This window comes from Fragaria vesca, linkage group LG6, assembly GCF_000184155.1.
Source record: "Fragaria vesca subsp. vesca linkage group LG6, FraVesHawaii_1.0, whole genome shotgun sequence".
In the NCBI taxonomy this organism is placed as follows: domain Eukaryota; kingdom Viridiplantae; phylum Streptophyta; class Magnoliopsida; order Rosales; family Rosaceae; genus Fragaria; species Fragaria vesca.
The window spans coordinates 27190534-27203947 of NC_020496.1; the positions used below are offsets into that span (position 1 = coordinate 27190534).

Below are 13414 nucleotides of genomic sequence, written 5' to 3' on the forward strand. Positions count from 1 at the left end.
GAGAGAGAGAGAGTACCGAATATCGAGTTCAACAATTTGGCTCAGGTATCGAAGATCGAATTCAAGAGTAAAGAACAGGTTAAAGATGGAGTTTAGCTCAGACAAGAATTTTGAAGATGGAGTTGTAAAGTACAGGTTGAGTTGAAGATGGAGTTGTAATAAGAGAGGGATAAGTTGTAGTAGAGTTGTACGGGTTTAGACAAAGATTAAATGAGATAGGGTCTTTTTTTTTGTTGTCAAATTAGAGATAGGCTTCTTCTTCTTTTTTTGGCGCACAGAAAAAAATTTGGGACTTGGAAAATTTTTAGTACGGCGGGATTAATGGCACCTGTTTTTACTTAGCTTTTAGAGATTGTTTGCTACGGCAACTAAACCGTAGTAGCAAATTTGTACGACAGCATAAAATACCGTTGCAAATTTTTTGTTTCCATGCCACAGCGTGATATAACCGTAGCAAATAATTCCATCATTTACCACGACGAGTCGTTACCGTCGCAAAATAATTTTTTTTCTGCTACCCCACGAATGCCGTCACAAAACAAGAACTATTAGTGATGACATTTTCACGCCGTCACAATCTGTGATGGCTAAAACAATTATTTTTTGTATGGAGGAAGCTGAAATTTGACAGAGTTTATCTTGAGGAACTTCAATTCTTTACCTGGGCCACTCTCAGTTTAGCAGGCTACGCTCAGTCTGTTTGTGGAAGATGCAAGAACCATATGTTGTGGAGGCCGGCTGAGAGGTCGAACATGTGGCAAGATCCCAGAGAGGTCAGGTTTTCTCTCTGTTTGTGGAAGACGCGGGAACCATATGTTGTGGAGGCTGAGAGGTCGAACAAGTGGCAAGATCCCAGAGAGGACATGCCCAAAATCGAAGGATACTAAAGACGATCACTTCAAGCCACCAGAAAATCAAGAAAAGAATTAAACAAAAGAAATTAAGAGGAAGAGGAGAGAACAACAAAGATCAATGAAAAAGAGGACTGATATAGTCTTACCCAATAACTGATGTTGGCGATCTTGAGGAGAAACTGCATCCATGAATCAATTTACCGATCGACAGTTAACAGTCTTTGCTCTCCCTTTTTCTGTCTTATTTGTGACAGTTGAAGAAGACGCGAGAACCATGTGAGGGCAGGGCAGATAAGACGGAGATTTGCTGGAGTTTCGAGACTTCGAGAGAGATCGAGAGAGGGCAAAGCGATGAAATGCAAGCCCGACCCAACACTATTTTTTATGAACAGTTTCCTTAACAGTGGTTTCAACAGTCGTACAGTGCGACGACAAATAGTTATATGTTAAATTGGAGGTATGGCTATATGGTATGGCTGTGTTCAATGAAGTATGGTGTTGGAAGTGGAAGCATGATCATGTCCTTTGGAAGTATAGCTGGAGTTATGTCTATTGTCCTCAGGATTTTCAGCCTTAATTATCACTGTTCAGTTCACATGTATAGCTTATCTTTGTGTGTTCTCTCTGTCAGTAATAGTGTCCTTTGTTAGCTTTGTTTCTTCAGTCTAGGATTAGCTTTGTACAAGATGTAAAGGTGATGATGAAGTGTGTTTCATCACTCAGACACTCAAACTTCTCCTATATATAGTATAGGTCTGTAAACATTTTACTCAAACTTCTCCTATATATAGTATAGGTCTGTAAACATTTTACTCATCAAGAAATATGGAAGACAGCTTCCGTATTCTTTGTGTTAGTTTTCTACATGGTATCAGAGCAGGTTTTCATGGCCTGGCTCCTGTTTACCAGGAATTAGCACTATTAGCACTCAATCGCAATCAATGACATGAAACCAAGCCGGGGGGATATAAATTAAGCTGGGACAAAAAAACTATAGCCTTGCGCATTTGCAGTTAATGCACTTTGAACTTTACTTTTTATGACAGGAACAAACCATGCAATCAAATTCACCAAACCTAACTATACCATATGATTTTATATCTTCAAAGTAGCATCCGTATTGATTAATGTACAAGTATCCGGAACTGAACATGGATGGGAATCGGGATAAGGTATAAGGTTGAACAAATTACAAAGAGTGATTTGTAAAAGCGCAAATGGCATGGGCTCTCTATACAAAGAATTAACACTGAGTATATAAATCTATTGCTATATATGTACATGCAAATGTACTGGAATACGGAGAGAGAGAGAATAGTACAGTCTACAGAAGGAATACTTGAAGAACAAACAATCTGATCATAGTAGCCCTGAAAGCTCATAGTCAAATATGCTGACTTCTTGATCAATCTGACCATAACCATGAATATTGTTGAAAGGATCAAAAGGTTCAGTCCCCAAAAGCCAGGACTCGAGATCTTGAAATGGCAACATATCCACCATTTGGTCTGCTGTCGAAGGTGATGAACCTTCTAAAATATTTGTTGTTGTTGTTGTTGTATCATCTGAGTACATCTGATAACACAGTTGGTTCAATTCTTGGTCATTCATAAACATTTCTTGGTTCCACAGCTGGGAAGAATCAAATGATGCATCAGTAGAGACATCCACACTGCTAGTACTCCTTTCAGGCTCCACTTGATACTCCTCAACATCAACAACTGGTACTTTGTGATGTAGCTGAGGGTGTGATGAGGGAGTAGTGATTGAGATATTGGAGCTTCCATTGCCGGTGAGGTCTTGCACAAGGGTCTTGAAGCTTGAGCAGTCAGTGATGTAGACTTTAGGCCTCAATAGTCTAATCAAACTGTTAAACTCCTTCTTCTCTTTCTTAGATATTTTCACCGATGTTTGGCTTACTTTCTTCCCCATAGTTTCTAACAATTCTACTTAGCTGTCTTAGCTGCCTGCCTAGGATTCGACTCCAGATATTATGCTAAAAGCGAATGCTTCAAGAGCTATAAATATTAAGGCTAACAGTGAAGATTGTTTTGAAGGTGGTGGTAACAGAACAAGACACAAAAGTTACAGATGCTGAAAATGATGTTGGGTTTAAAAATCAGAAAAGAAAGCTTGATAACAGGAATAACCCATATTGACCAAACTGAAATCATACTCAATCTCATTTTCAGAGAATGACCCATCAAACTTCAAAGCAAATGCTAGGGTTTGGATTGACATGCATGGAAGCAGATGTAGACATTGGTCAATTCAAGAGGGTATATAAGATAATTAACTGTAGAATAATACAACACTGTATGTAATGCCATATAGGGTAGAAGAGCATTCAGGGCACGCCGCCAACTATTCATAAAGGATAGATAATCATTCATATGTACTGCATAATTGTTTATTCTTCTTCAAGTAATCAGGAATGAAAAACAAAGGAGGACACCAGGTAATGACAGGGGAGTTTAAGCCTAATTTACTTGTTTATGAGGCAGAAATGGGAATTAAGAATTCAAGATGTGCCATTAGAACAGTGATGTGTGAATGCACTTGGCTTAGTTAGCTAGCCTCAATGTCCACATCTCAGGTGTCACATAAGAAATCTGGAATTTTGGCTTTGGCTGTCTTATACTATTTGCTAGCTTCAAATGACACTGTGCCACATTGCAGTAAAGAAGATAGGTGGAGCTAGTGTTTAGCAAAGCAAGCCATTTTCTGAAATGGCTGATTATTTAACTAGTTGGTCTCCCATGAATACTGCAGCCACATGATCCTGACTGCCTGTGGACTCTAGCAAATTTCTGTTTTCCTACTCTGTATTCACGAACGATGTTTTTACAGAGCACCCTGGTGTTTGCCTACTTCTGTAGCATCAGTGATTTCAAATCCATTTAGTCCAGGACAAGCTCAAGCTGCTGTAGCATCCTCCAATTTTATGTATCTTACTTTTCAGTGAAAATGCGACTTTGTACTAAACTTTTCTATGTCAATTGTCAAGGATCATCCCAAAAAAAAAAAAAAAAAAAAAAAAAATACTTCACATTTTTCTGAATTTATGTGATCTAATTAGAGTTTTAGTCTAATCAATAGGATGTGGATGGTTACTGTAACCTTGAGTAAAAGCAACTTCCACCAGTTTGAACAGGAAACAATATGCTTTTGTTTGAATTAGCTGTAACCAATAGAAAATAATATAAGCTATATAACATGTATTGGCATAGTAATATTGTATGATCAACGTGGATGATAAGTCATCACCATGACACTGGGAGACTCTGTATGCTAGTGTTTGTATGTGTTAGGTCCCAGCAAGCACTGTCAACAATACCAGACAAAACAGACGCTTCAACTCGGTTCACTTTTGTGACAAAGACTCGGACCTGGCTTAACACATGATAACTAAACTTGAATTTTTGTCATAAATGGGGATTTGGTCTTTGATTCTTAAGATATGATCATCAGATGATACAATACTAGACATAATTGGTAGAGGGAAGCAACCCTTTGAAGAAGCAAATCCCAAATAGGGTACCAAAAGGTTGGAAGATCCTTAGAAATGACCTGTCCTTTCAATCAAGAAATCAACCCCAAACGCCTAAAACCCGAGGGTTACTTGATTCTATTTACTTAAAATTGTCCTAAAAACTATCTTTAAAAGCATATCAGGTAATCTATCAGGTAATCAAAAAAAGCATATCAGGTAATAGTTCTATACATACATGAATATACATACATCAATGTTGTCCTTCAAAACATGTCGATCAGAGGATCTTCCTCATCTTGAGGGTTCTCAAGGGCCAAAATGTGATTCTTGAATGAAGCTGCAGCCTCTTCTCTGTCTTCTTGTCTTCCCAGTTTGTCATAGACAATAGCCATCAAGTAAAAAGCTTCTGCTGCCAATTCGTGATACTGTGCACCAGAAGATTTTTATCTTATTAATAAAACCATGAGATACTAGAGCATCCAATCTGTTTTTGTATGTTGTCTATAGTCTATTCTACTACAAAGACATTACCAGACAAAAAAAAGAGACCTTCTAAGCTTTCGTCAGTTATCAAGTGGGCTTAAGAAAAACAAAGATAGTTCACAGTAACACATACTTGAGTTTCATAGATTTAAATTCATAAGTATGTTTACCTCCAGCAATTCAAGCTCATCCGAAGCTTGTCTCAGAGGATCCAGCACAACGTGACTTTCATAAACTGCAAAAGAAAGTGGGACAGCAATTAAAGAATCAAAACCCAATGTTTAATGATCCCATTATTATTCAAATAAATCCAAAAGCACTCAAATAATCTTTTCTATAGCCAAAAACCAGGTTTGAGCAAGAAATACTTAACAAATAAAAGTCATCACTGATGCGGGTATAACAAAATATTGTATTCTATTTCCAAAGCAGCATGCACAAAATAATCCAACATCATAACATTTTGTGATAAACATACATGCATGATACCTAAAGAAAATTGGGGAATGATTATGTAGTATCTGATTAACAGAAAATGTTTGCCATGATTGACGTACCAGAAAAGCTTGGATCAGATAGATAGCATTTTGCTTCTACAATATAGGCCCGAGCACGGAGTTCCAAACCCCCTTGACCAAGAATCATAGGAAAAGCCCCATGTATAAGGCTTAAGGCCCGTTTAGAATGATCTGATCCAAGTGCAAGCCATAACTCGGTTAGTGTGAGTGTGGCTGATGCTTTGAGAAGATCCAAGTTAAACGACTGGCAGAATGAGAGGCTGGCCAACACATATGGAAGACCTAATACAGCATTACCTGATTTCTGAGATAAAGAAATAAAAGATTAACTATGGCACTTAGATGTATGTAACATTAATTATATAAAATAGACAAATAGACAAATAAAGAAGAAATGCAGCCAACAAAAAACAAAATTCAAATAACTGAGATAAAGTATAAATAAAAGAAAAACAAAAAAAAATACTAAATGACTAGGTTGGTCTTGTGAAGAAATCAACTAGCAAGGCCTTATAAACAAGCAATAGATATAGAACTCTACATTCAAAGCCTTCTTAACTTCTATTTATTATTTTGGTCAAAGCTTCTATGTATTGATTGATTCAAGTAAACTATTTACCCCACAAGCTGACCAAATAAATACTAAAAAAATAAAAAATCTTAGGCGGTGATGTATCTCCCAGACAATGGTGCGCAGTATGATTTTTATTGGCATGTGCATGGGGGTTGAAATGTTCAGCGATAGATAAGAACTTCCTTTCACTATTTTTGACAAGATTACGACACGAAAATGATCTAGTACACGTTTAGCATATCTGGAGTTACGAACCTCCAATTTGCAACAAATGTATAATTGTACCTTGTGGATTTCAGCTAGTAAAAGAAGAACAGTAGCATTTTCGACTTGCATATTGAATTTGTAACACATGCAAAAGAGGGAGTGTGCTACAGCTGCTGCCTGCAATTAAACATCAAAATATGTAAGCAAAACTCAAAGAACACAAAACAAGCATATCAAACTCTATGCCTTGATGAAATGAGACAACCAAACCATCCATATTTATGGCAAGCTAACAATTGTTCTCATCATTTTAAAAAACAACTCAAATTTGCAGAAAGAGGCATTGCTAAGTTGAGGCAATCAAGTGTGTTATATCCAGGATAAAAACACACTCATCATCAAGATTAAAACACTTTCACTTGGAAGATAAAAGCAGCTAATGACACATTCGTAAGATGGAGTCTAGTTACGTAGTAAGAAGTCCAATGTGCTGAAAATATCAAACCTCACTGAACTGGTTTGCTGCAAGCAAGGTACGAGCATTTCGAAGGCTCGCTTCTGTCTTCAGTTCCATATCCACACCAGTGACGGATGATGCCAGGACTCCAAGCTCATCACATACTTGTTGTGCGAGCTTCAAATGTCCTCTAAATGTTTTTCAACAATATACTTGGATCAAAGATCGTTACCAACAGGGCATAAGGAATTTTGTATACAAATAGATACCTTTGTTAAAGTGTACCTGATAAACTTACCTATGTAAAGCACGCTCATGAAGCAGCTGAAGTTTTAATACCAAGATCCGTGACTTTGAGACAGACATGAACTTCTCAGATGCTATTTTGAGAGCACTAAATGCCTCTAAACAAATGAAATACAAGTCATCAGAAATTTACCACAAGGAAGTAAGACTGTAAAATACATTATATAATTCAAAGTGAAAAATGTGATTAACAGAACCAGCTCCACTCCAGAGAGAGAAAGCTAGAGGAAAGGGAAGCAAGCATTTCCTCTAACCTTTGTATCCTCTAGAAACTGCTAGATGTTGGATAAGCTTCAAATATGCTAATGCTGTGTCAGATGCGCTGAGGGCATCCATGAAATAGTGAGCTCAGTTACAAAAGGGAAAGAAGGTGTGTGTGTGTGTGTGTGTTTAGGAAATTAATGGAAGCAGGAGGTGTAACTCTTGTAATACTTTCAGCTTGTGATTACCTCGAAACATCAGGAAAACAAGTTGCATGAACAACAGCATTAAATCTGGCAAGCGAGGTGCTGATGACATACAAACAAAGTCATCAGATTTCTAAAAAGTAGTGAGATCAAAGAAAGAAAAGTAGAATCAGCATTTATAGTCGAATCAATAGTCTTAGAAAACTCAAGCTGTAACTACCAATATCCTATTTAACTCTTCTTCTTTTTTAAAGGACCTTACTAAAAAATTAAAGCAAGAAACGTAAGGGCCATCTCAAGTAAGCAACATAAGAATTTCAAATGACAAGCTTACTCAATCTAGTCAATATAACCTGTACATTATTTCCCAAAGAAATGCAGTATTATAAACTGTGGAAGTGAAATTAGCATAACAAAGATCATAACGTATTACAGACTAAAGATCACCTTCCGTATGTTTCCCATGCAGTGGCCCGGATTAAATATGAAGAGCCTACTAACTGTAACACAGATGCAGGAACTGGACTTGGTTGTGCACAGAATTGGAAAGCATTGGCACGGCTACCTCCACTTTCATGAGACAAGACTTGTAAATCCATTGGTTTCTCTAAATTCTTAAGCCATGCAGTACTATAAGCACCATCAGTTGTCATTGAAGAAGTCTCAGCCGCAAATTCACTAATCAATTGAGAACTCAATCTAAGTTCCTGCAATAAATATGCACATATAGAGCAAAGGGATCAAAGCCCATGTTAGGAAATTAAACAGTTTAACATGTTAAAAAGCATTGGATTGCTTAAAAGGATCCCCATTACCTTGCATACATTAACTGGGTTTGTTTTAAGCTTCATTGAAGCCTTGGGTCCAAATGAAATGAGAGGCCTTTGTACATGCTGCAAAACAATATACAAAAGTACAATGTTTACATTAAAATAATAAGGGGGAGTGGTGGGGATGGTTAGGCCTCCAAGTTACTAGCTAATCAAAGTTTGTAGATTCCTTTTAATAGTCTTTACAAATAAACCCTGCCAGAATTGGGAGGGACACTAAGAATTTGTAGAAGACATTGAAATTCCAAGGCTCACCGTTAAATCGAATTTTGCCATCACAAGATGATTGGAAGCTACTAATCGCTTTAACTTCAAATTGTCTGCTCTCTTCAAAGACCCTCTCAAGAGAACAAAAAGTTGTTGCTGGACAGATAGCGAAATGCCTATTCGGGTCAGAGGTGAATATGATGATCCCAGTATTCCAGTTGTGCCAGAGATACCAGTTTCTGACAACAAATTGCAGATGGCCGCTAAAGTGTAAGCAAGGCATGTCTCATTACTTTGCTGCACAAATTGAATGTCGTAAGGCCTAGTTTTTTTTTATAAGCATCGAGTATATATGTAAAATATTTGTTGAGATGCATGCATATATCCAGAAACACAAAGTGATACACATAAACTTGTATGATGAAGACACAAGGAAAATATGTATTAACATTAAGAAACTGCAAATTAACTGCAAATTAATACAACTGACAATGTTTGATTTAGATGGAAGTGTAGGGTATGGAAATTACCTGCCGAGAAACATTAACCGCTTCAGTCAAAACCTGAAAATATATAAGCAAAAATATTAGAGGACCACAGAGACATAAAAGATAACAGAAGATTCATAATAAGAGGAGTGTGAATAAAGGCTTCTTTATGGAAAAGAGGTAACCCCTCCTCATGCTCACCTCCAGAGCTTGCTTTGGGTGACCAAAGTGAAAATGCATCATTCCCAAACATAGCAAGGCAATTTCAAACCTTCCTGAGGTATCCGAAACAGATGAAGGAGGAGCAAAATCAAATCCTTCAATCCCTGCACTTTTGTGCCAAAACTTATATGATCAGTTAATCAGTGAAAAAGAGTTTTGTTCTTGAACTTCATCTTTATCATGGGAGCACAACAAGAGCAATACAACAACATATTTACAAATTCTTCATGCATCATCTAGAGGCTATCATATACAGAAACAAAAATGTCCCAGTGTTTATTTTCCTATATAAAAAGAGCTTTATAGAAAAGGAGAAACAGTGTACAAACAAAATGACTTCAAATTTGAAACATCCTATTTAGCAGACTTCACCAGATGAAGAAAGGTTATGGACTTAACAACGAAGAAAACGCAAGTTTCTGTATAATGTACAATAAAAATATATATATATATGGACCCAACCCAAGTACATATGTATATAAAGCTACAAGAGCACGAAAATATTACAGTCGTATCTTCCAAGAAAATATAATAGTAGATTTAAATGGTAGCACAGGTAAAGAACTAACATAAAAATACATTCTGAAAGAGCTGTCTTTTGACAGCTAAATCAAAGCCCAAGAAGATATGTCAGACTTAACTTCATTGAGACAAGTCACGTAAGGAGATGACACTAGACACCAAAAGAAAACCTTTATGAGTGGTGATTGATTTGGTCATAATGATGAGTTAAAGGATCTCTTTAGTATGATTATCAGGAAGCCTTGGCATTTTATTTATGTATTCTGGATTCAGGTTATTAAGCGAAAAAGTAAAAACCAAAAGCAGCATTTTATTAAGCAGTTACAAAAGTAAATACAGAACTAAAGTTCTGGCATACCTGTAATCAAAATAGCAGTGAAGATTCTCCAAAGCAGCAAAATAATCGTCATGATTTAAGTTATTTAAGTAACGCAAAAAGTGAACCTGCATCAAGATCCCGGAAAAAAAATGAAAAGTGGCATAGTTTTGAGTGCAAGTGCAACACACATCACCAAATAAGTAAAAGCTGTATAGCATATAGGCAAGTAACTAACACGGTGCAGCTCAGGGGCCAAGTTCTGAAGTTGCCTCAGCATAAGTTCAAAATCATTCAAAGAGAAAGTTCCCCCCTGCCTGCCAAAGAAATATTAATACAGTTTTACAGCACAAAATAGGGTAAAACACATGGGGTAACACTTACTTTTCGAGTGCGTCAGCTTGCTCCTGTAGAAATCCTTGCACCTGCCAGTTTGTTCGTAGGAATACTCCACCATTGGGATCAAGATCTCCTGATGTATTGCTTGGAGGATGTGCATAATGACAGCCTTCTCTAAGTTTGTCACCATATTTCACTTTTGGGGCCGCAGGAACCTCAATATCTGCATGTTTAATTTGTATTACACATTTGCTGAGTTGAAACTTGAACATCATATTTGGAACTTGTGAGCAAGTCCATGAACTAAGGAACATAAAATTGTGAGCCAGGGTAAGCACAACATGTTCAGCATGAAAATGAAATATTTTGACTCATTCCATGCAGTTTTCCAAAACTAAAGGACTTCTTGATGTTTTGATGAAAGAAAGAAAAGAAAAGAAAAAAAGAGTAAAAGTAGGAAATAATTATGATAATTGTAATTATATTCTGAATCAAATGCTCCCAAGATAATTTTCCAACTTATATCATGTCTCTCCAGAATGCCAGCAATCACAACTACAGGTTACTTAGATTTATAAATGATGTGCCAGAAAAAACTTCTAGTATAAATGGTTCGACTTTCATAATACTCTTTCAATTCTATTTTCAGATATGCATGTCCTGCTTAGTTCATAAACAAGTTTAAACAGTAAACTCATAAAATTATTGATTTTTTCCTGCAGAAAGACCTATATGAATTAGCAGCATCTGTGTGTGCTTCACGAGAATGCTTCTTAGTACTTATACCTTCAACCAGTCCAACAAGTGCCTTAGGTGCATGAAGATGAAAAGAAGCTCTTCCACCGGCTCTTTGCCTAGCTTCCATTTCTTCAGTGACTTTTTCAAAAACAAAATTCTCCAGGTCCATATTTTCATACTCTGAAAGTGTTTCTAAATCATTACTAGAATCATCCAACTGAGGCACCTCATTCGGAGAACAACTCAAGAGTGCTTCCTTATAATACGTCCGTATACTGTTCAAAAGATGGCATACACCCTGCATTAATACCAAAACCATAAGAAAATGACAGTTCCCCATACAACCTCTCATTGCAATACAACACGACATTCATTTCCACCTACACATGCATCATGTGGTTCAGTGGTTGCTAATTAAAACCCTAAATCTAAATATTTGTTAAAAGCTGATAGAGCACATTCTTTCCTAAAGTTAAGACTTCAGAACTGAAAATCCGTCTCCTTTTGCTTCTCATTATCCTGATATACAAGACATTACGATATTTAGTAGATATTGCACTGAATTCGAACAGCAAAAACCAACGGTACCTCAAAGGTTAGGAAATTGAATGCAAGCACGCAGCGGCGAAGAAACATCCCGAGGTTACTGTTTGGATCCAAAACAACTTGGTCAGCTTCCAAAATAACATCCGGACCGCCAAGGACTCCTGAGCACACAAATATCCAAACAAAAACAGTATCAGGTAAAAAACTTAAAACAAAAAACTAGCAAAACGAAACGAATAAGTATCGAGTTGATGATGTGACCTCTAGTATCATTGAAGAAGTTAAACAAATCATCAGGAGACAAAAGAGAAGAGAGCCTATTCGTGAGCGAATCAATCAGAAAATAGTGAACTAATCCTCCAATCCCCCTCAATTGATGAATCAGATCATCCAATTTCGGCTCGAAAATGTCATCGTAGGACTGCAAAATCCAAATTGCAGCGATTCAATTCAAAAGATGGAGACTTTGAAGCTGAAATTAGCTTTAGCAGGAGAGTAGAGAGGGAGGACTGACCTTGGTGAGGGCGAGGAGGAACAAGCCGAAGCGGTTGTGGTGGTCGGCGGAGGAGAAGGGGAAGGGGACGGCGACTTGGCCCGGCGGCGCGTAGATCTGGAGGAGTATGCAGACGGAGACTTTGTGCGGCGTGACTTGGAAAGCGCCGGGGGGTTTCATAATCCCGGCCATTTGTGGCGGTGAAGGGTTGAAGTGGCTATGCTAGGATTTTGGGGTTAGTGAGGAGTGTGAGGGTTTTAGAGAGCAAATGGGGGTTTTGAAAAAGAACCGGGAAGTCTTTTTTTTCTGCTATTGCCTACTCTCTTTGAGAGAGAAGAGGGCAGAGACGACAGAGTGGAGAAAAAGAACCCATTATCTGGACTCGACTTCGGTCACTTGTAAGTGACCAACACTGACACTAACGAGGAAGGGGCATGTGTCTCGTTAAAGAGTTTAGGTTTGACTTTGAGAACATTACATGGGGTTATTGGTAATTGATATTTATATTTAATTATTTTTCTGGCCACGTGTCACTTCTTCATTAGTGTTGGTCACCTGCTAGTGACAAGACCTTGTCACCCAAGTTTTTTCCTTTTTATCTCTCTCAAAAATCAAAATCTAATTTGCGTTTTATTCCCTTTTTTTTTTTAGAATAACATTTTATTCCTCTTGAAAATAAAATTTTGCTTTTTCATAACACGACATAAGAACTACGATTAAAGTCGAGATAATATAACAAAAGAGGTGAAGATGGCCACATGCTAGCTCTCCTTCACTTTGCTTTCGAGTGGCTATTTATGATATTGAATCGGACAGTAATATGCGTTATGAGGATTGAATTTAAACAGAATGTGAACAAAAAACTGATCAGAGATTCTCATATTTGGCAACTTACGTTATTTTTCAAGAGATAGAAAATTGGATGTATCGTCTAGTAAAACAATCATATCGTCCAATAAGAACAAGTCCACCCCATGGTAAAAAGCCTGACCCAGGCCTTCCTCCACCTCAAAGGAAGATCCAGCAAAAAAAGCCAAGTCCACCCATAAATTTTCTTTAACCCAGGCCTTCACTGGATCTTTACCTGGGTCAAACCTGTGACCCAGGCCTCCATTTCTGAAGACCCGGACCTTCGTCTCCAGCTCAGCCCAAAAGCCGACGTCAGCCATGTGAAGCACGACGTCAGCCATGTGCAGCTCGCGCAAGTGGCGCGGAAGAAGTGAATTGGCGAGCGCGTGGCGCGGACGAGCGACCTGGCGAGCCCATGGAGCGGGACGAAGCGAGAAGGCGGGAGCTGAGGACGACGCCAGGGCCACGCGTTAGCAGCTGGGGTTGGTTTCCAATTCAAATCCAACGGTCATTTAATCTGGACCGTTGGTTGTAATTAAAAAAGCAGATCAACGGCATTCAATTA

General features: G+C 37.8%; 1 protein-coding gene across 1 annotated transcript; it reads right to left on the reverse strand.

Annotated features, from left to right (window-relative positions):
• Positions 1-4589: 4589 nt before the first annotated feature.
• On the reverse strand, positions 4590-12316 carry LOC101314008 (anaphase-promoting complex subunit 5-like). Its single transcript, XM_004303841.1, has 21 exons — positions 12022-12316; positions 11769-11928; positions 11550-11668; positions 11010-11259; positions 10269-10446; positions 10123-10201; positions 9927-10012; positions 9026-9155; positions 8867-8899; positions 8385-8633; positions 8115-8192; positions 7747-8006; positions 7342-7401; positions 7147-7214; positions 6885-6990; positions 6635-6776; positions 6208-6306; positions 5646-5652; positions 5388-5519; positions 5001-5065; positions 4590-4772 (listed from the first exon to the last, which is right to left on the reverse strand). Exons 1-21 carry the CDS (start codon positions 12190-12192, stop codon positions 4611-4613), a joined length of 2634 nt encoding a protein of 877 aa, XP_004303889.1. The 5' UTR covers positions 12193-12316; the 3' UTR covers positions 4590-4610.
• Positions 12317-13414: the final 1098 nt, after the last annotated feature.

Bases quoted from the DNA above. Each gene is read 5' to 3' on its own strand.
- LOC101314008 (XM_004303841.1), bottom strand. From the start codon at position 12,192: ATGGCCGGGATTATGAAACCCCCCGGCGCTTTCCAAGTCACGCCGCAC. The intron at 10,013-10,122 runs GTTAGTTACTTG...ATCTTGATGCAG, and splicing joins TGGCCCCTGAGCTGCACCGT to GTTCACTTTTTGCGTTACTT. The intron at 6,307-6,634 runs GTTTGATATTTT...GTTTAATTGCAG, and splicing joins CAGCAAACCAGTTCAGTGAG to GCAGCAGCTGTAGCACACTC.